Below are 23,290 nucleotides of genomic sequence, written 5' to 3' on the forward strand. Positions count from 1 at the left end.
AGCTCAGATCATGACCTCACAGTTCATGGGTTCAAGCCCTGCATCAGGCTCCACGCTGGCAGTGCAGAGCCTGCTTGGATTCTCTCTTTCTTCTCTCCTTCTCTCTCTGCCCTTCCTCCCCCCTCAAAATAAATAAATAAATGTTTAAAAAAAAAAAAAAAAAAGAAAGAAAGTGCAGCAAAGAAATGAAAAGTGACACTAGAAGTGAAATATGAATCCAGTGTAAATGAAGCTGTGGAAGAAATTGCTGGCCATGACGCTGTTGACACTGCTGTGGTTTGTGTGCCTCTTGGCTAGATGTGCAGCCAGAAGAACTTGGTGAAGGTAAACTTACCACCATCAATGAGGAAAGTGACTATGTTGAAAAGGATGACAATGTACCAGAGAAAGCGACCCAAGGAAAATACTTCACATTAAAGAAACTCTTGGAGATACTTCATGACATTTCAAAGTGTAAAGGATAAAATGTCAAAAGCCATCAAGGCACAGAAAAGATGCAAAAAGAAGCAATATTTAAACTACTCTTAATCAGTATTTTACAAAGAAAACATAAGTCTCACTGTGTCTAATGCTTTAAGTTATTTTAAAGGGCAGTTTCAGTATTTTATTTCTCTATACTTCTATAATTAACGTAAAATTAATGTTTTGACAAAAGATTTTAAAGGTCATAAAACCACTGTAATCTTCCCATTGATTAAAATTGCTTTGCATGATTTCAGTTTGCACAATCATTTTTATGGTCGTTTTACTATTATACAGTGAGGACTATCTGTACTTCTTTAAATCAACTAATTTAAAAGAAAAATGTACACTGTTTCCTCATCAACTTTTGAAAATGTTTAATCACACGACATCAGAGGTCATTGGAGGAAATATTGAATCCATGCCTCATTTCTACCTCGGCTATCAACGTGCCTATATCCAGCACAAATCTTCAACAACTCAGGGAAAAGCAAAAAGATCACCAGTAATGAAAGCAAAAGTTCCTTTCCCTCAAAACCTTGACTCTATTTACTGTTACTTCACACAGAGTTGTAAAGTTTGATAATTAAACTTCCAAACTTAACAGATTAGAAAAAGGACCCTAATGAGAAAAGTTGTCACATCAATAGTAGAGACAAATGAAATTCAACACTACACAACAGAGAACTTTATTATACCTATTTGTAAAATCTATTAAGTAAATACAAAAGCCTGAAAGGTTAACACCCCTCTCAACTCACCTGATGTCTATCATTTTATCTTATCATGATGACATTTTTTAAAACATCAATAATACTAAGGGAAAAAACAAATCATATCAGTGCCCTAATTTAACAATAAGACAAAAGAATCTAGAGATTCTCATAAGGTAGAGATGGTATCATTTTTGTATCTTCCTGAATTCCCACGTATCACTGAACAACTAGATAGCAAAACGAAACAGTAAATGACAAGATATTCTCCCAAGAATCCCAAAATACAAGCTTGTGGGAACAAACTACAATAGTCATAAACTCTGGTGTTAAACATTTATGTGGGAAACAACCTAGCTTCAGTGAAGAACTTGAGAATAGGACAATTCCAAAAACAATCAACAGATACTAGTTAGAAAGCACAGGCCAATTCAAGAACAGCAGCTGCACTGGGAGGTGTGAGAACTCCATCCAATAGTGCATGGGTAGTAGGAGACCCAAGGTAAGGCTTAAACGGGTGGAAGGAATTTAATATCCATGAACCTTATAAACTAATGGGCCAGGGCTCCCTTGTAGGACAAGGCTCACAAATGAGGAGCAACTGCTGGGAGCAGAATCAAAATTAAGCAGGACGAGGACAAGGACAAGGACAAGGACAAGGAAGGAAAACAGAAGGGCCAAACTACGGGGGGGGGGGGGGGGGGGGGGGGGGGGGGGGGGGGGGGGGGGGGAGGGGGGAGCGGGCGGGGAGGATCAGAGCAAGGAATCCTGAGAAAACAATCTGCCATAATTTTAACAGAAGAAAGAGCCCTATAAAGTTACGAAAGTTTTTTTTTTTTTATTTTTTTTTTTAACGTTTATTTATTTTTGAGACAGACAGAGCATGAACGGGGGAGGGCAGAGAGAGAGGAAGACACAGAATCGGAAGCAGGCTCCAGGCTCTGAGCCATCAGCCCAGAGCCCGACGCGGGGCTCCAACTCACGGACCGTGAGATCGTGACCTGAGCTGAAGTCGGACGCTTAACCGACTGAGCCACTCAGGCGCCCCTAAAGTTACGAAAGTTTTATGAACCAAGATTCCATCTAAAAACTCAGGAAAATTAAATTCATATAAAAGAGAAACAGAAATTACACAAATCAAATCCCATACAAAATTACTAAAAGTAAAAAAGAGAGTAAGGAATAAAACAACATCCCTACAAGAGCAAGCTGAAAAGAGAAACAGATCAAAACTGGAAAGTACCATTTTAATTTTTAAAAAAATGTTTGTTAACTTTTGAGAGAGAAAGAAAGAAGAGAGTGGGGAGGGGCAAAAAGAGAGAGACAGACAGACAGATGATCTGAGGCGGGCTCCGCCCTGACAGGAGAAAGGCCGATGCCGGGCTTGAACTCACAAACCATGAGATCATGACCTGAGCCAAAGTTGGAAGCTTAACTGACTGAGTTACCCAGGCACCCCTAAATGAACTAAAAAATATTAAGAAAAGTATACAAGGCATAAAAGAACACGACCCAAAATTAGACTTTGAAACCAGAATGACCAATCTCAACACATACTTTTTTTATTTCAATTCCAGTTAACATACCATGTAACATTCGCTTCAGGTGTACAATATAGTGATTCAACACTTCCATACAATACACAGTGCTTATTATCATAAGTGCACTCCTTAATCCCTATCACCTATTTCACCCATCCCCCCACCTACCTCCCCGCTGGTAACCATCTGTTTGTTCTCTGTAGTTAAGAGTCTGTCTCTCGTTTGCCTCTCTTTTTTTTTCCTCTTTGGTCGTTTTATTCCTTAAATTCCATATATGAGTGAAAACATACGGTATTTGTCTTTCCTGATTATTTTGGTTAGCATAATACTCTCTAGCTCCGTCCACATCATTGCAAGTGGAAAAATATGGAACACCTCACATATTTTTATGTCATCCTTGCACAGGAGCCATGCTAATCTGCTCTGTACCAACACATATGCTTAACAAAATTATAGGACTTTAAAGAAAAAAAACTTTCAATATTTTGAATAAAAAAGCACATGATTTATAATTCATCCAACTATACATTTGTTGTGTGTAGTTTTCTGTGCCCATGTTTTATTTTACAATAAAAAGATTTTTTTTAATAAAAGGGAACTAGCATTTACTTCACACCTAGTATTTCATGTGCTTTACGTTTTCTTATTCATAATGGTATGTGTTTCTAATTTACAGATGGAAGAATGAGACTCAGATACTATGTCACTTGCGTAGGGAAACAATGGCAAAAGCAGGATGTAAATGTAGGCCTTTTCAAACCCCAAAACAATCATCACTACAGAAGCAAAGTGGGTAAATATGCATTGTATTTGGGGTGCCTGGGTGGCTCAGTCGGTTAAGCTTCCGACTTGGGCTTAGGTCATGATCTCGCAGTCTGTGAGTTTGAGCCCCATGTCGGGCTCTGCTGACAGCTCGGAGCCTGGAGCCTGTTTCAGATTCTGTGTCTCCCTCTCTCTCTGTCTCAAAAATAAACAAACATTAAAAGAAAAAAAAAATTTTTAAATATGCATCATATTTTTGGAAGAATACCTTCATTTTATTTTTTAATATTTTGGTACTTAAAGGAAGTAAGTTTATTACTTTAGAAAGATTGCTTTCATGAATGAAATAATGTTCCACTGGTATCTGAGAAAAGTAGTATTACACCACATAAATGATTTTGGAAACCGGATTTCATCAGTACTTAACTTATTCAGGTAGTTGTCCTTCAAAAAAGACATTTTAGGGGGCACCTGGGTGGCTCAGTCAGTTAAGCATCCAACCTCAGCTGAGGTCATGACCTCACAGTTCTTGAGTTTGAGCCCACATTGGGCTCTATGCTGACAGCTTGGAGCCTGGAGTCTGTTTTCAGATTATCTCTCTCTCTCTCTCTCTCTCTCTCTCTCTCTCTCTCTGACCCTCCCTGACTCGGGCATGCACTCTCACTCTCTCTCTCAAAAAAAAAAAAAGAAAAAGAAAAAGAAAAGACATTTTAGGAGCCTTCAGTTGCCAAAATAAAAGTTTTAGGGTTAAAGATATTTTGAACAACCCCCCCCCCCCCCCCACCACACACACATTTTAGTTATCTGGGATATTCAACTACCCAGAATAATCCTTTCATTACCAAAAGGCTACTGGAAGTTTGAGCATATTTACTTTTTTAATCTCACTACACCTATACTCTGGAGAAAGTGTACATCTTCATAAAATTATCCAACACCTTAGGTACTTTAGAAATGTCAACAGGGGCACTTGGGTGGCTCAGTCAGTTAAGTGTCCGACTTCGGCTCAGGTCATGATCTCACGGTTTGTTTGTGAGTTTGAGCCCCACGTCGGGCTCTGTGCTGACAGCTCAGAGCCTGGAGCCTGCTTCGGATTCTGTGTCTCCTTCTCTCTCTGCCCCTCCCCCACTTGTGCTCTGTCTCTATCAAAAATAAATAAATGTAAAAAAAAAAAATTTTTTTTTAAAGAAACGTCAACAGAATTAACTGAAGGTTTTTCATAAGAAACCATCACCTCACATACAACACTGAATAAAGTCTGATCCTACAACTAAAGGGTTAAATCAGAGACCCTCTATCTCTTGACCTTATCATATGCTTGTTCAACCCTCCCCACCCCCCCCCCCCCCCCCCCCCCCCCCCCCCCCCCCCCCCCCCCCCCCCCCCCCCCCCCCCCCCCCCCCCCCCCGCCGAAAAACTTTAAACCTACAGAAAGGATGAAAATATGGCACAAGGGTGCCTGGCCAGCTCAGTCAAAGGAGCATGCAACTCTTGATCTTGGGGTCATGAGTTCAAGCCCCATACTGGGAGTAAGATAAACTTAAGAAAAAAACAAACAAACCAAAACTATGGCACAGTGAAACAGCACTCTCCACCTAAATTCAACAATTAGTAACATTTGCCACATTTGCATTATTCCTATCTATATATACTTCTTTCCCTGAACTACTAGAAAACAATTATAGACATTTTTCTCCCCAAAAAAACTTTTCAGAATGTACTTCCTACAAACAGGGACATTCTCCTAACTACAATATATTATCACACCCAAGAAATTTAACACTGATAGTATCTACACACAAATTTCCCCAAATGTCACCAAATAATGTCCTGTATGGCTTTTTTTTTTTTTTAATTCCAGAACCCCATCTAAAGCCACACACTTTGAACTCACATTGTCATGTCACTGTCTCCTTTAATCTAGATTTATTCATCTTTTCATGATCTTTTATGACAGTGACATTTTTTAAAAGTTCAGACCAGCTTTTTGCAGAACAGGCCTCAAGCAGGATCTACTTGTTGCCTTATGATTAGATTCCAGATAAACATTTTTCTGGCAACAGTCTTACACTGGTGATGTAATCATGCCTCTTCTTGACAGAACACGGTGGCAAGTGTCATGTCATTTTGTTTCATTACTGGTGACATTGACTTTGATCAGGTGGTTAACAAGCCTGTGTGCTTAAAACGAAAAAAGCTGTGATTTAAGTCCTCCTCCCCCTGCTTAATATCCTATAGTGACTTTCCCTTAGAATAAAGTTCAATTAAGTCCAAAATACCTTCTAAGCCCTACAAGGAAGGCCATGACCTACTCTTTAAGCCTAAACTGCTGTTTAAACTCTCTATGGTCCCACAGAGTGCTTGCTATACCATGTCTTCTCTGGCCGAAAAATCCCAACATGGATAAATCAATCTCAGACATGCCAAATGAAAGAAGCCAGACAGCTCAGAAATCACACAATATCTTAAGTTTTACATTAGCTCAATGACACAGCTGTCACTGCCATGGTCATAGCTATGTACAACTTGACATAAAATCCCTTAAGGGAAAGAGATTCCCTGAAGTCTCTTAGAAAATTTCCTTCAGAGCAGAAAGATGCCCCAAGGATTCAGCAAAAGAAATACAGCTGAGCTTGGCTGAAATTCATCTAGGATAGACATTCTGGAGCTTTATGTAATTCACCAAGTACATCATTTTTCTATGTTTTCTACAAACACTTGAGTAAGACCCCTGGAAAGTGCAGTGGCTTATTACTCCTCGTAGTATCTTTGGACAAGCTCAACCCCTTAATATTTCAGTCAGCAAAACATTTAAAGACCATCTGAAGAAGGCCTGAGTCCTGGTCATTACCTGAAAAACTTCCATTGACATCTTCTGGTAAGATCAAGAAAGTACTAGCATTAAAACTTGCAGAATGAGTTGTCAATGGCCTTGAAAAAAATCCCAGAAGTAACTGAGCACTCTCAAGAAATGGTGAATTATCAAAATTCTTGATGTCATGGAAGATGTGTGGAAAAACAATTCCTGGACAACTCAAGTCAAAAAGTAATTTCTTAGAAGAGTCAGACTGAACACGAAGAAAGTTCAGCAATACTAAAAGTAATTTATTTCAGGGGCGCCTGGGTGGCTCAGTCGGTTGAGCGTCCGACTTCAGCTCGGGTCACGGTCTCGCAGTCTGTGAGTTCGAGCCCCGCGTCGGGCTCTGGGCTGATGGCTCAGAGCCTGGAGCCTGTTTCAGATTCTGTGTCTCCCTCTCTCTCTGCCCCTCCCCTGTTCATGCTCTGTCTCTCTCTGTCCCAAAAATAAATAAACGTTAAAAAAAAAAAAAATTTTTTTTAAAAAATAAATAAAAGTAATTTATTTCATATACATGTATTTTTATCTGTGTGTAAGTGCTATTATGATTCTCAAAAAAGCCTCTCTAAATAAATCTCTAATGACATATATAAAAAGTTCTAGGTGCCATTACTGAATACAATGATAGTTATGCAGTTCATTTTAAGTAACAAATGTGTAAAATGCCCTCAGGAAATGGCTTTACACCTGAGAAAAATCTACAAGTCCTGAGACATCCCAATACAATAATAGACAATACTGCATATACATTTAGTTGTACATGCAATGCTTACCAATCTTCAATTGCTTCATGTTGCTTAAGTTATGATTACTGACTTTGTTCTATTTATCTTAGAATTTCACATGTGTAGGCATTAAACATTGTGAACAAAAATTATGATCACTCAGTTCACTGAAGTTCATTTTTCTCTATCTCCTTTAATCTATGTAACCTATAAGCTTCTATTGGAATTCCCTCAAATTACTACGTTTTTTAAGTTTTCAGTGTTCAACAGGTCTGGAAAATACAAGGCCCTAGTGACATAAACTTTTTGTGTTAGCATTTTACTGCTCTTAGTTTGCTAATGATTTCATACATTGAGAAAATTCTTTGCCCTAATGAAATTTCAAGCACTTACTAGGTATATTCATCACTCCTACTTTATTTCTACATGTTAGATAGGACCAAGCCACCACCATCTCCATATTTTCATTTTTTTCTCCTTTACTGAATCAATTTGTACTTCTGACCCGAACTTCATCTTCTTTTGAATAACCAACTATGTCTCTGGATCCTTCAAAATCATTGCAAATCCTCTTCTAACCTGTATTTATGGTGCCAACAACTCCTTTCAAGTTCAAGGGCACGACTGCTAAACATAATGAACACAGTCTGAATGAACGACCTAAAATCAATGAATTAAAAAATAAAAAGCAGGTTAGCTTGGACTCTAATACTACTTCCAGCATCCACTTAAACACTATCAGACTCCCATATATAAACCTTAACCACAGGAGTGGTTGAGGAAGTTCATCTTCTCAGATGAGCTAAATACAGATCTAATGGATTTAATTTATACATATAAACACTGAGTAAGAAAATAAAACCACAAGTCTATATGCTCTGTCTCATCTAACTTGCAGGGAAATAAAAATTTAGTCCAACATTATAATTTCTAATACCAGTGTTTAAACTCTGAAATTATTAATTATTTTCCTCTTGGATTTCAATTATCCTAAAAGAGGTCTTTTCAGAAACCTATGGCAAGGTTACCTGATGGATAAACTATACTTACATAACCAGTTCTAAATTAAATAAAACTTGCACTGTTGGTGAAAATCAGAGTGTATTATTATTTACCTCATGATTTTTAAATCCTTTAAAGTTTTATTACAGTTTTTCCATTCAATGGTGAACATTAACCAAGAAACAAACAAGGTTATCTCTAGGTAAATCTAAGCCACTGTGAATCAGCTCAAATCAACCTCATTCTAAAAGTTAGCAGTGTATACACATACACAGATAACATTCAGTAACAACTGTTCTCATACTATTAAAATATTGAAAGGAAAAGTTCTGAACTGTGTTTATCTCTGCTCACCCTCCTCATACATTGTTTTCTTTATATTATCCCTTAGTTTTCTCTACTGATTCTGCATTCTTATTGTGACTCAGATCAATTATTCTAACAAAAAGTACCTCTTTTGAAAGTGATTTCAGGTGTGAGCATATGTGGACCTACTCACATAAACAAGTACCAACTTGCTTGAACAAGCATCCAACTTTGGCCTAGGTCATGATCTCGCCGTTCTGGGTTCTGTGAGGATAGCTCAGGGCCTGGGGCCTGCTTCAAATTCTGTGTCTCACTTGCTCTCTGCCCCTCCCCCACTCATACTCTCTCAAAAATAAACATAAAAAAAATAAGAAATAATACAGATTTATCCCCAAACTTCACTGCCTCTTTTATGATGACCTTAGGATAACACTTTTTATTTACAGATGAAAGATAATCAAAAACCTATCTCTTCATACTGAGTTCATGAAGAGATTCAATTTTGTCTCCCACGTAATTATTACTCCTAAAATACCTTTGAGAATTTTAGCTTAGGGAGGCGCCTGGATGGCTCAATCAATTAAGTGTCTGACTTTGTTTGGCTCAGGTCATGATCTCCTGGTTCGTTAGTTCAAGCCCAGTGTCGGGTTCTGTGCTGACAGCTCTAAGCCTGGAGTCTGCTTCAGGTTCTGTGTCTCCCTCTCTCTCTCTCTGTCCCTCCCCTACTCATGCTCTGTCACTCTCTTGCTCTCAAAAATAAATAAACATTTTTTTAAAAAAAAGAATTTTAGCTTAGAAAGAATCAATACACTTTTTAAGAAAAAAAATGCGAAGTTTGAGGAGATGTCACAATTTCACAGGTGTTTAGCACATGGTCCATTTTTCAAGATGCTTCTACTCTACTTCATAAACACAATCTTCCTTCTATATGTAGCCCTTTCTACTCCAATATGTGCCTGAACTACACTTTATTGCAAATAATAAAACTTGAAAAAACTATTAATAAATTTGGTCAAAGTAATGGGAAGGAATCAAGCATGCATTCTGCTTTTCCAGTAGGAACTCTACCAAGTAACCATATAGTTCATGAGAGATAGATCTTTATAGCAGAATTAGAGTATCACCATTTTGCAATCCTAAAGGATCTAAGCTATTGTGGTTCACAAAAGGACCAGTTCTGATCTGAAATTGTGACCAAAGGTACGTTAACAAAAGGTACGTAAGTTCTACATAAACATTCATATACTTTTATAACAAGTTGAGAAAATAATTTTATTTCTGTTGAGTCTACAATAAAAACTGGAGGTCTTTATGTATTATGTCTTAGGTTTTTAAATTTCATTTGTCTATAAATTTATTGCATTAGCATCAGTGGGCTGAAAATTTTAAAACTGGTTCTTTACAGCAGATCTATGACAAGCACTAAACTAGGCATTGATTATTAAAATCATTAGGTGAAAGATTCATGAGAAACTTGATAATAAATGGTTATGTTGGCAATACCTGAATCAACTGATCAATCTTAACATACAAAATAGAGAATATGTATGTAAGTCTGTGAGGCACTAAGTAAATATATATGAAGAAAGATTGACCATGTGCTTGTAACCGTTTAGCTAGGTAGGGACTTTATACACTCTGCTCTACATATGCATGCTTTTAACATTCTATACGTAATCGACTGTATAATTGGCCCTAATTCTTCACTATTCCCCACATCCATGCCGTTTCTCATGTGACCTTGCAGTTCATTCTGTTTTAGGTGGAATATGTTTCTTCACTTTTGACATCAGGCTCAGCCATGAGACTAGTTTTGGGTTATGTAATGAGAGCAGAAGTGAGAGTGCCATGCCATAAGACATCTTGGCTTAGGCGGAAGGATGAAAGTAGTAGAGCTCAGCAGTGCTGAGCTGACCATAAACTTGTCAGCAATAAATCAGTATGACACATCCTTCTGAAAATGTTTACTGCCACCTAAAGTGAAATTTCACAAAAAACTAACACCAAAGCATCCATGGCAGGTTCTCAATCAAAAAACCATGATCCTGCTTTCCCTGGAAATACATTTAAAAATACGTAAGAACACAGGGCAGAAGTATACAACATGGCTATAATCATGCTTAGGTCTCTATGACCCTGTCTTTAAGATACAGATTACACTGAAGGTGACTGGGTGGCTCAGTCGATTAAGCATCTGAATCTTCGGTTCAGCTCAGGCCATGATCTCACAGCTTCGTGGGTTTGAGCCCTGCATCGGGCTCTGCACTGGCAGCAGGGAAACTTCTGGGTATGGTTTCTCTCTGCCCGTCTCCTCCACTTGCACTGTTTCTCAAAATAAATAAACTTAAAAAAAAAATACACATTATATAGATTCTCTAGCTTTGTAAATTTAAAACATAAATGCATACTTAAATTTTTTTAAGGGGGTAACTAATGAAGGAAAGACATTAGGGAAGAGGAACTACTTAGAGGCACTATTAATTAACCTCTGGAGAGCTAGCCCTGGTGAATCCAAGATTTGCCATACAAGGATAATATGCCTCACAGACAAACTGATAGAAATTTTCTTATCAAAAACCTGAAAACAGTTTTTATATGCAAATACTGCATCAATTCCAAAGGTTGCATTTAAAAAGAAGAGGAGCACCTCAGTGGCTCTGTCGACTAAGCATTGGATTCTTGGTTTTGGCTCATGTTATGATCTCACAGTTCCTGGGTTCGAGCCCTGTGTAGGGCTCTGCACTGTCAGCATGGGCTGGCTTGGGATTCTCTCTCCCCACGCTCTCTCTCTCTGTCCCTCCCCGACTCGTGCTATCTCTGCCTCTGTCAAAATAACTAAATAAACTTTAAATAAATAAATAATAACAAAAATAAAAACCCAGCCTTATTAAATCAAGTGCTTCCAATTCTATTTTCATCAGCTTTATTGTCAATTTATTTTTGAATTTAAAATTCAGATTGTTATTATCAAATAAAGTGATTCATTTCTACTGGTACAGGTTTATAAAGCCAATCCAAAAGTAGCCTCTTTGCCCACAAACCACATACTATTTCCATTAAAATACAGCCGAACAAGGTACTTTTGAAAATACTCTTAAGGATAAAAAATTATGATGTAATTTTCTAAAGTTTGTTTTACTATACCAAGGTTTATCTCTTCCAGGTATCAAGTAATTTATTATTATAACCTAAATATTTTAAACTGTACAAAATAGAAAATACCAATACCTATTAGGGGCTCTCCTCTGACCCAAGAATTCCACTCCTAAATATTTATCCAAGAGTAATGAACATCTATGTCCACAAAAACTGGAAACAGAACACATGGCCATCAACATGTGAATGGATAAACAAATTCTGGTATATCCACACAGTGGAATACTAGGCAACAATAAAAATGAACAAACTACTGACACAATAACATGGATAAATCTCAAAAACATTATGAAAGAAGCCACAATCACTGTATGATTCCATTTATATATAGTTCAAAAGCAAACAAAACTAATGTCTGGTTATAAAAATGGGAACAGTGGTTGCTGCTAGAGGAGTGGAGGGATTAAGTGTCAAAGGGGCACACAGGAACTTGGAAATGATAGAAATGTTTTAGATCTTGATTGGAGAAGTGGTTACATGGGTGTGTTTGTGTGTGTGTATGTATACGTGTGTGTGTGTGTCAAAATTCAAATTGTACACTGAACACCTGGGTGGCTCAGTCAGTTAAGCAAGCGCCCAACTCTTGATTTCGGCTCAGGTCTCACGTTTGGGGAGTCTGAGCCCCAAGCTGGGCTACGTGCTGACAGTACAGAGCCTGCTTGGGATTGTCATTCTTCCTCTCTCTCTGCCCCACTCCTGCTTGTGCTCGCTCTCTCTCCAAATAAATTTTAAAAAATTCAAATTATACACTTAAAGATCTGTGTATTTCAACTATGCACATTTTGCCTCAATAAAAACAAGCCAAACAAAATACCTATTAGTGACCTTTTCAAACCATTTGTCTCCACAAACTGAAAAACAATGCTACAATAAGCAACTATTTACCTTCAGCCTTCAGCGGGAGTCGGGGGGGGGGGGGGGGGGGGGGGGGGGGGGGACCCAGATGGTCAAGCTCTGCCATGGTGTCAAAAACAAGGCCAACATTCAGTCAAACCTAAGAATCACTCCATTACAAAACCAAAAATCTATCAGGTTAAATCCATTAAGTGGATTAAGCATCCAATTAACCATCCATTAAAAATGTACACTTTTATTCCTAATTCCCTTTAATTACTTTTTAAAAAGTTACCTGCTCAGTCTAATGCTGTAAATCTGGTACCTTATTTCACTCAGTCAGATGTTGGAGTTGGCAGGAACAGATTTCACAGTTCATGACGATAATGCAATAATACGAAAATGTTCCACCAAATTATAACTTAGAGTCTCACAACAAAACGGATCAAAGACCTAAATGTAAAAGCTAAAGCTACAAAGGCTTTAGAAGAAAACATAGGCAATTACACAAGACTTAAGATCATTAGGAAATGCTTCTTAGGAGGCGAACTATAAAACAAACTCTTGACTATAGAGAACAAACTGAGGGTTGCTGGAGGCGAGGTGGGTAGGGCGATGGGCATTAAGAAGGGCATTTGTTGTGATGAGCACTGGGTGCTATATTTAAGTGACCAATTACTAAATTCTATTACCCAAACTAGTAATACACCATATGTTAACTAATGAATTTAAATAAAAACTTGAAGGAAAAAAAAAAAAAAGGAAATGTTCCTTAGGTGAGATACCAAAAGCTAAAGTGACAAAAGGAAATAAATAAGTTGAACTTCATCAAAATTATAAGCTTTTATGTATCAGAGGACACCATTAAAAAAGTAAAAATCCAGAGGATGGCAGAAAATATCTGCAAAGCATATTTCTGATAAGAGACTTGTCACTAGAATAAAGAGCTCCTACAACTCAACAAAAAGACAAGTAACCTACTTTCAAAAACAGGCAAATGATCTGAACAGACATTTCTCCAAAGAAAATATACAAATGGACAATAAGCACATGAAAAGATGTTCAACATCATCAGTCATTAGGGAAATGCAAATCAAAATCATAATGAAATACCACTTCACACCCACTATGATGGCTATAATCCAAAAGACAAGTGTTGGCAAAAATGTGGGGAAATTAGAACCTCATGCACTACTGACAGAAAATAGAAAATACTGCAGCCACTTTGGAAAAGTCTGACAGTTCACCAAAAGGTTAGACACAGAATTACTATATGACCCAGCAATTCCACCCCAGTACACATCCAAAAGAAATGAAAACTTATGTCTACACAAACACTTGTACAGGAATATTCATAGAACCATTATGTATAATATCAAGAGTGTCCATCAACTGATGAATGTGTAAAAGGTGGTATATCCATACAATGGAACATTATTTGGTAACAAAAAAGAATAAGGTACTTAACACATGCTATAAGACAGATGAACTCTGAAGGCATTACACTAAAAGAAACCAGTCACAAAAGACTCCATATTTTAAGATTCTAGTCATATATAATGTTCAGAAAGGCAAATCTTATAGAGACAAAAAAGATTAGTAGCTGTCTAGCATTGGGAGAAAAAGGCAGATGGCCAGAGGGCTGATTGCTAAAAGCTACAGGATATCTTTTGGGGGTGATGAGAATGTTCCAAAATTGACTGTGGTGATGACGGTCATACAAATCTGTGAATATACTAAAAACCACTGAATTGTGCCCTTTATATTGGCACAATTTTATGGTATATGAATTATATCTCAATAAAACTGTTTTAATAAAAGTGAAGAGTAGAATCTAGGTGTATGCCTAAATGGTGACTAAAATTTCTTCTAACTTGTTAGCTTGAAAATTTTTCATAAAATGTTAAAGGAAAAAAAAAATGTTAAAGGAGGAAGGGGCACCTGGGTGGCTCAGTCGGTTAACCATCGAACTTTGGCTCAGGTCATGATCTCACAGTTTGTGAGTTCAAGCCCTGCATCCGGCTCTGTTCTAACACCTCAGAGCCTGGAGCCTGCTTCAGATTCTGTGTCTCCCTCTCTCTGCTCCTCCCCTGCTCATGCTCTCTCAAAAAAAATAAACATTAAAAAAATTTTGTTTTAAGTTAAAGAAGGAAAAATCACAGCACAAAAAGTTTCACTATTACCAATAAACACATCAAAACAATGATTTATCTGTATTTTTATATTCATCTAAATTTTCCCAAATTAATTTGGGATTGTTCATCCAAAATGTGTCCAAAGCAGCATTTTAGAATTCTGGAGTCTTAAATTTATATTCATAATGAGACTCAGAGGAGAAGAATTACTAAGACTAGTTCTCCAAATTATAGACAAGGTGAGGGTGTCTTAAATTTACATAGATCTCTGTAAGTTTTAAGAGAGAAAAAGGATTCTATTCTCCTGGTGACAAACAGGAATAACAGAATTTTGCAAGTCCAGGCAGCTTTAAAAGTTTGGGAAACATCTGTTATGGTAGATTAGAGCAGATTATTTTACCTTTTGGTCAGTTTCAACACTGTTGGTTCTCATCTTTTAGAAAACAAGCAATTTGACACTCAATTTTTAAGAATTTTCATAACTCAGAATTTTATTAACTCAAAAATAACTACTCTGATATATATATTAGGATTAAAGTTTAGCCAAATTTTAAATACCTGTCACTGTGAAATCAAGATCCAGACTCAGGACAATATGTGCTCTATAACTGAAGTGACCATATGGCAGTTTGCCCAGAACGATCCTAATTTACACCTGTTATTCCAACACCCCACCCAGCTTAACATATTCTTCAGTTTTACACATTTGCTTATGAATAGCTGCATTTAAGTAACATCAGATGGGTTTATTATACTTTCACTTTATATTTCCACCTTCTGACATGGTTTTGTCTAGTTCTGCATAGAGTGCAGGTGCAATATACAGTTCTCACTTCTAACTTCAGGTTCAATCTGATAACCCATTTTTTTATCCATTTCTGATAAAATGAAGTACACTTGGACCCTCGGCAACTAGGGATAGCTAACTCTATCCAGTCTTGAGTGCTCAGTTGTGCCACACAGCCACTGCTCAGCTTGCAAGATGCTCCAAACCTGTAGGCCACCATCCACTAGGTCAATGGGAAATGTGAATAAGGTGTGTGTAAAGTATATGCAAAAAAGAGATGTCGTGTGTTTCTGCACATAATGTTCAGACAGTAATCTGAGCATTCTTGCTACAGGAGTTTTGCCATTAATTTACTATATTGCATGAATCCAAACTTTTTGTTTGGTAATATTTCATTTTACAGCAATTACAAATTTATTTTCAGCAACTTCTTTTATGTTCTTTTATGTCCTTATACGCCCCAGTTTAGACAAAAAGAATATATGGTCACACTATTATAACCAAACATCTTACTTCCTATCACATTATAAAGGCCTATATCAGGGAATGTACAGACATAACTATATAACCATGTCCTTAATCCTCAAACCATGAACCTGAAGCCATGGCAAGAGCCCACCAATAAGAACACCAACTAATAGGGGCGCCTGGGTGGCTCAGTCAGTTGAGGGTCTGGCTTGGACTTGGGTCATGATCTCACGGTTCAGGAGTTCAAGCCCCATGTCAGACTCTGCGCTGATAGCACAGAGCCTGGAACCGGCTTCGAGTTCTGTGTCTCCCTCTCTCTCTCTCTGCCTCCCCCCCCCCCCCGCCCGCTGAGGCTCTGTCTCTTTCTCTCTCAAAAATGAGTAAACATTTAAAAAAATTTAAAAAAGAAGAAAACCCACTATCACATTATTACTATAGTAAAGCTATTTTTTTTTGAACCACTGTGATTCTTTTTTAATTTTTTTTTTTAACGTTTACTTATTTTTGAGACAGAGAGAGACAGAGCATGAACAGGGGAGGGGCAGAGAGAGAGGGAGACACAGAATCTGAAACAGGCTCCAGGCTCTGAGCTGTCAGCACAGAGCCTGACGCGGGGCTCAAACTCACGGACCGCGAGATCATGACCTGAGCTAAAGTCGGACGCTTAACCAACCAAGCCACCCAGGCGCCCCTGAACCACTGTGATTCTTAAGCAAATACAGAAATGTCTCTATTCTACAAAATGCATGAAAAAAATAGCATTCTATTCTACACAACCCAGAATTATGTATGCTATACAAATACTCAAATTCTATGAGACTACTTTTCCATTGATTCACAAAGTGCTTCAGAATTGTTTTATCCCTGAGGACTTCATTCATCTTGAGCATCTAACAGAGTTTAGGTTAGAAGGAAACATGAAGACAATTTAAGCATCATAACAGAGATACATTTTATTGTTCTGTATAGCAAATAATTATTCTTTATTTCAAACAGCATCCTTTGGAATATAATTCATTAAATAGCCTTTTAAAAAGTATCAAATACATTTGAACCAGTATAAGACAAGTCTACATCTTTAAAAAATTCTTAAAAGACAATCATCTACCTTAAGTAACAAATTGGCCTCGCTAAAGACAAGGCTATCTGAGGTTCCTGGAGGAATTTCAAAACCTTCCCAGTCTCAAAACCTTCCATGTCTAACAACAGGAAATAATAAAAACTATTCCTTTTGTAACAGCTCTTACATTCTAGATGAGCATCTTCACAAATATTTTAAAATCTGAGGCAAAAAAAATCATCTTTGACCTTTCAAAAAAATATATACTATAAAGGATTATCATAAAAGGACAGTTGTCAATGCGTCCCAGGTAAAAAATCTCATCATCTTTCAACTCAATTCAAAAACTTAAATTTAGAAATGCCAAATTTAAAAGTTTAACATTAGGGGCGCCTGGGTAGCTCAGTCGGTTACGCGGCCGACTTCAGCTCAGGTCATGATCTCACGGTTCGTGAGTTCGAGCCCCGCGTCGGGCTCTGTGCTGACAGCTCAGAACCTGGAGCTGCTTTGATTCTGTGTCTCCTTCTCTCTCTGCCCCTCTGCCTCTGGAGCTCTGTCTCTCTCTCACAAAAATAAATAAACATTAAAAAAATTTTTTTTTAAATAAGAAAAAAAGTTTAACATTAGATGTCATTAAAGATTCTGTATCACATGCAATCAACTTTAAAAACACATTAATTCAAGTATGATTACCCTAGTCAACATTTCAGGAAAGGTGACGGAGCAGGTCCCACCTCTACTGGAACCAAGAGTCTGAGGCTTAGATAAGGCCAAAAAAAAAAAAAAAAAAAAAAAAAGGGAAACCTGACACGGAGTCCAAAGAACAATATTCTGATAATCCTGCCTCAGTAAAACAGAAAATAGTTACTATGTCTCATACTTGACCTATATACAATTCATATACAACATCAAGTAGCTGTAAAAAGTTTTTAAAGACATTATTAAATATGATCTTAACTTCTTAATTAAATAACATTATGTCAACTCCTTAACCAAGAAAACAATAACCTCTGCTTTAGGTGGTTAACCATTCAGCCCAAATGCTTTTACAGATTTTAGGTCTCTCCCTGATTTCTATCACGTAAAAATGTCATTTTAGAATATCCTGATATAGGGGCGCCTATAGCTGGCTCAGTCAGTAGAGCTTGCAACTCTTGATCTCCAGGTTTTTCTCAGGGTTTTGAGCTCCACAGTGAGTGTAGAGATAGATAGATAGATAGATAGATAGAAAGAAAGAAAGAGAGAGAGAGAAAGAAAGAAAGAAAATCCTGATACAAATTGAAATGTGCCAGGATAGAAATTGAAATCACCTTTTTAATTTATGAACCAGGATTTACATACAATTGTCAGAAACAATCTATGCGCAAAGTAAGCTTGCGGCCAAAGCTTGAGGGCAGTACTTGTATTTCACTCCAGAGAAGAGTAATTCAGGAGTAAACTATAGAAAAGAGATACCTACTCAGATTTCCAGGCAGACCTCTTAGAAATATCTCATTTCACCTACTTTACTTCTACATCTGTTTACTTGTCAATACGATGTCAATGACATATCATGGTTTAATTGTAGGGGTTTTTTTCTCCTTACTCGTACGAGGAATAATAATATATTTAATGAAGTATATTATTTCCCTGATGGCTCCTCCTGAAAATGCTTCCAATCCGGTTCACATCTATTAGTCCAAAATAAAAATACACATGCTTGAGTATGCTGTAAAACATAAAGGACCTTGAAATTTAAAAAAAAATCAGCAGTTCACTTGAAGCTCAAATACATCAAATTGATCAAGACTCTTTAAAATGCAAGTTAAACCAAAGTGTCAACTAGAAAAAAAGTTTATGTTCCATACTCCTGAGACAAATAAATTGGAAACTGAATCTTTAACTTCCTGCTGCCAGTTAATTTCTGAAAATACTCTTATACCACTACATATTTTTCAAAGTCTGTAAATTAGGTTTCAGTCCTGTTGGTACAGTCATTTCTTCTATGAGCACAAAGCTAAGTTATAAGTCTCAAAAGAGAGAAGAAAAATGCTTTGCAAATGTACAGAGTGTAAAGAGCTGTACAATGAGGTTTACATTCGCTTCTGAGGTCTGAAACTACTTCAGGGTCTTCATTTACCTTCATAATCCTGAGACAAGAGCTTCACGGAGTCTAAGCATCAGTTTCCTCGGTTTAAAAGCGCATATCGCTACCTTACTATCTCTTCTCATTTGCTCAACAATTAGTTTTTGAATGTTTACAAGGAACTAAGCAATCATTAGCAAAAAAGGACCTACTAGCAAGTGACACTTAGGCAGCACCTTGGAAACAGAATACCATGAGTAAGGCACTACTATCTGACTTAGAACACCAATTCCCACCTGACTTTGAAAATCCCACACATCCGAATAAAATTTAAAGTAATTTCTCAAAGCGAGGCTCTAAACAGCATACAGGAGGTACATCTTGCTCAAGTTAATCCCAATTCAAAACTGCAGTTTCCCGCTGACAAAAACGACTTTGTAAGGGTCTGAAAGAACGCCAAGCCAACGAAAATTTTAACACAGAAGTGAAAGCAAAGGTGCTCAATTTCAGAAGCGAGACGGACGAAGAGGTCTAAAGAAAAAAGTGAGTTGGAGGTGACGAGAAGCGCAGCGGCGGCCCAAACGTGCTCTCCCCACACCGAGTTAGCAACTTTTCCAGCACGCCGGGATTCCCCACTTCCCCAGCCCTCGGCGGTGGCGGCCGCGGCTCGCGTCCCGGAGAGGGATCCGCACCGCGGGGAGGGGGATCCACCGCCAACAAACGAGTAAAAGCAGCCAGCGACTGGGGGCGGGGTTAGACCCACGCTCCTGCCCTCGGAGAATGGGGGGGGGGGGGGGGGGGAGGGCAGCGGAGTGAGGGGCCATGGGCCCTGACCAGGGACTGACCTGGGGACCAGGACCGGAGAAGGGGAGAAGCGAGGGGAGCCGCAGTCACGCGGCCTCGCCGCCGCGGACCCCAAGGCCGGCGTTAGGGTGCGGGGAGGGCCCCACCGAAGGCAGGCGGGAAATGGGGGTGGCGGGAAGACGGGAGGCCGGCACGGCTCGAAAGCCGCACGCGAGGCCCCGACCCTGCCCTGCCTTCGGCGGGTCCCCGGAGGTCCACAAAAGGCCCCCAGCCTCTCGAAGGGACGAGGGTGAGGGCTGAGGAAGCAAACACGCACAACCCGCTGGCCTCCCTACCTCCACCCTCCGGCCGCGCTCCCCGGGCTCCGAGCCCCACAGCGGCGCGGGGGAGGCGGGGGCCAGCGGCGCGGCCGCGGGGAGCTGACGCCCTCCCCGACGCCCGAAGACCGGCGGCCGCAGGAACCCCGACACGCAGACAAAATCAACAAAGCACCTGCCGCTCCCGAGGAGAAAACATGCCACAGGCCCCGACCAAGGACTCTCCGACGCGCAGCTGCCCGGGCCGCAGGGCTGCGCTGACGGGCTGGGGGGGAGGGGGGGTCGAGCGGTGGTTCCCCGGCCCCGGAGCCTCGCCTGCGCCCGGAAGCGGTGAGGCAGGGACCCCCACGCGAAAGACTGACCTTGGAGTCTCCGTTGCACAGAGCCATCGGGGCTGGGGCCGCGGCAGCGGTGGCCACACTATGAGACGGGGCGGTAGAGGGCTGGCGGGGTCGACGCCGCGGGCCGGGGCTTGAGAAGGAGGCCTGGTCTAGAAGCCGGCGGGCGCCGAGAGGAGCTGGCCGACTGCGAGGCGCCGAATCGAGCAGCAGCCGCGGAACGCGGGCCCCAGCGCCGCGGGAGAGGAGACCAGCAGCGCGCACGCTGCCCCCGCCTCCTGCTTCCGCCCCGGCCGGCCACTGGGAGGAGCCAGAGCCCGTTTGGCTAGGCAGCCAAACCGCGGACACCCCGCAGCTGCCGCCACGGCCAAACAAGCCCGCCTCGGAAGGAGGGGCCTTCGGGGCCCGGCCCCGCCCCCAGGCCCGTTCGCGCCGCCGAGGCCCGCCCCCGGGAAAAGAAAACCGCCGCTTCTCCGGCCTGCCCGCCCGAGGGAAGAAGTGCCCGCGGCGTCTGGCCCCGCCTCCGCCGCCAAAGTCCGCCCCATTTAGGAACCTGCCCCGCCTCCGCCTCCCCTGGCCTGCCCTTGGGAGGAGGAGCCCGCAGCTAACAGCCCGGCTCCGCCCTTCCCGCCCCCGCACCGGGCAACGGGCCGCGGGAGGAGGGGCCCTTGGCGGGCGGCCCCACCTTCGCCCCCAAGGCCCACCTCCGAGAAAACCCTAAGCCTCGGAGAGCTTGTTGTAGGCCTGCCTGCCGGCATCCTTTAACCACTGTGAGAGGCTGGGGGCGCGGACTAAGAAGCCTCCCGAGGGCTGGGTCCCTGGGGGAGCTCTTAGCCGTTTTCGCGGCCGCATCTCAAGTTGAGGGACGATGAAGAGGCCAAGGCTACTATGAAGAGTTTTGTGGTAACATCTCCAGAGACATCAAAGCGAGACTTGCTCACATAGGGTCCCAAAAGTTCTACAACGGGTGCAGATTTTCAAAAGGAAGAGGTTTGGGAGCGGCAATCCGGTGGGATGGTGGGCCAGGGAACTGGCCGCGAAGTTCTGTTTGCACAGCCTCCAATGTTTTTATTTATTCTGGGGAGGGGGCTACAGTCCTTCCAGCTACTCCTTAGCACCCATCAAGATGAGTTGTTTAAATTTGGTCACCTGGGAGCCTAAATCGGGGTTGGAGAATAAGTAACACTTGGAACAGCTTCCAGATTAACAAAGCCTTCTAACAAATATTCAATTATTACAATACAGCCATTTGCTGAGCTCATGCTATGTGTCAGGCTCTAGTCCAGGTGTCAAGGAGCCTGAATAAGACAACCCGGATTTACGAAACCTCCATTTTATTCTAACCAATTCCGCGAAAGTACTGAGGTCGGGTTTATGTTCTTATACACTTTTTACTAATAAAAAAAAAAAAATGAGGCTCGGTGAGATAATGTTCGTCTCTGCCTCTCATTATAGGAGGTAAGGGGTACCTGATCTAGGAAAGGATAGACGGTTTATTAGTTTCAGGAACAAAAGGCCCCAAATCTTATCAGGCCTTGGAGTCAACGAAAGTATTTCACTTACCCTTTTTTGAGTTGAAAAATGGATACTTGAACTTTCTAAAGCCATGGATACTGGGCTGTCTTGGTAGGTCTGCATGAACCTACGGTGTAGTAAGAGGACGGTGTAGTAACCAATAGGAAAGACTCAGTTGCATCAATATTGACCCAGAATGGAATGGAATGTAATATGATGTGCCAGTATTAAGGATTGGCTAAAGCCCATCTATACTAGATAATGCCTATTTTCAATATGTTCTGATGGTCACCTGTGTTTATGGCTAAGCATATCAGCATGTACCACAATCCTTAAATCTTAAGGTCCTCTGCAACTTTTGACTTGACCCCTCCCTTTTTCTTGAAACTGGATTTCTCTTATAGACACACCATTAGAGGTGTCTTTTCACCTGTAAAATTGTTCTTGGTCACTTTTTTTTTTTTTTTAAGGATAGCTCATGCTCTTTTGGTCACCTTTTCCTGCCCCTCTTCCTATATCTTCCTACAGGAGAAGGCTTCAGTGTTGCTTTTCTTCAATATTTCCATTCCTAACCCTCTTCTCATCTTAACTTTTCACCTTGTTTCTCTGGGGTTTTTAAAAATATAAATTTATTTTAAAATATCTTTTAATAGGCCCTATAACAGCTCTCTCTTCCGAGCTCCAGATCCATATTACCCTGTAAATCCCTAGTTAGATGTTCAATGGCATTTTGGGCCCCAAAATCAACAATTCCAAAACGAAACTTCCCAAATGTCTGTGCCCAATCTCACTGGAACTATGATATTAGAGGGAAAACATTCAGTCTTTCACCCATAAGTTGTAGGTTTTTCATAGATAGCCTTCACCAAGTTGAGGAGGTTCCCCTCTGTTCCTGTTTTGCTGAGAGTTTTGATCAGGAATGGATGTTGTCAAATGCTTTTTCTGTGTCTGTTGAGATTATTGTATGCCTTTTTTTCAGTTTATGTGGTAAATTACATGGATGAGCTGATTTGTAAATGTCAAACCAGCCCTATATTTTGGGACAAGTTTGAAGGAATCATGATATATTTTCCTTTTTATGTATTGGATTTGTTAAATCTTGATTTCAAATTTTTGTATCTATTTTAAAGAAGAATATTAGCTTGTAGCTTTCTTTTAATGTCTTTGGATTTGGTATCAGGGTAATGCTGGCCTCAGAGAATAAGGTTGAAAGTTTGTGTAGAATTTTATTTATTTTTTAATTTTTTTTTTAGCATTCATTTTTGAGAGACAGAGAGAAATGGAGTGTGAGTGGGGAAGGGGCAGAGAGAGAGGGAGACACAGAATCTGAAGCAGGCTCCAGGCTCTGAGCTGTCAGCACAGAGCCCAACACAGGGCTTGAACTCAGATCATGACCTCAGCTGAAGTCAGACTCTTAACCCACTGAGCCACCCAGGCACCCCG

The 23,290-nt window shown here is 40.3% G+C and overlaps 1 protein-coding gene and 1 non-coding gene across 4 annotated transcripts in view; both read right to left on the reverse strand.

Annotated features, from left to right (window-relative positions):
- The window catches only part of GMPS (guanine monophosphate synthase), a 78,695-nt gene extending 56,715 nt beyond the window's left edge, over positions 1–21,980 (reverse strand). Inside the window, exon 1 of one of the 3 annotated variants that reach the window (XM_042955095.1) lies at positions 21,896–21,980. In XM_042955095.1, coding sequence (XP_042811029.1) covers positions 21,896–21,970 — 75 coding nt within the window. In that variant the 5' untranslated portion in view covers positions 21,971–21,980. Of the gene's footprint in view, positions 1–20,169; positions 20,285–20,356; positions 20,793–21,895 lie in introns of those variants that run through there. The other 2 variants (XM_042955096.1, XM_042955097.1) reach the window with 2 other exon arrangements.
- On the reverse strand, positions 3,077–3,178 carry LOC122198994. The gene has a single exon (XR_006193277.1). It is a non-coding gene; the product is annotated as a U6 spliceosomal RNA (small nuclear RNA).
- Positions 21,981–23,290: the final 1,310 nt, after the last annotated feature.

The sequence above is a fragment of the Panthera leo genome, chromosome C2, assembly GCF_018350215.1.
Source record: "Panthera leo isolate Ple1 chromosome C2, P.leo_Ple1_pat1.1, whole genome shotgun sequence".
NCBI classification, from domain to species: Eukaryota; Metazoa; Chordata; class Mammalia; order Carnivora; family Felidae; genus Panthera; species Panthera leo.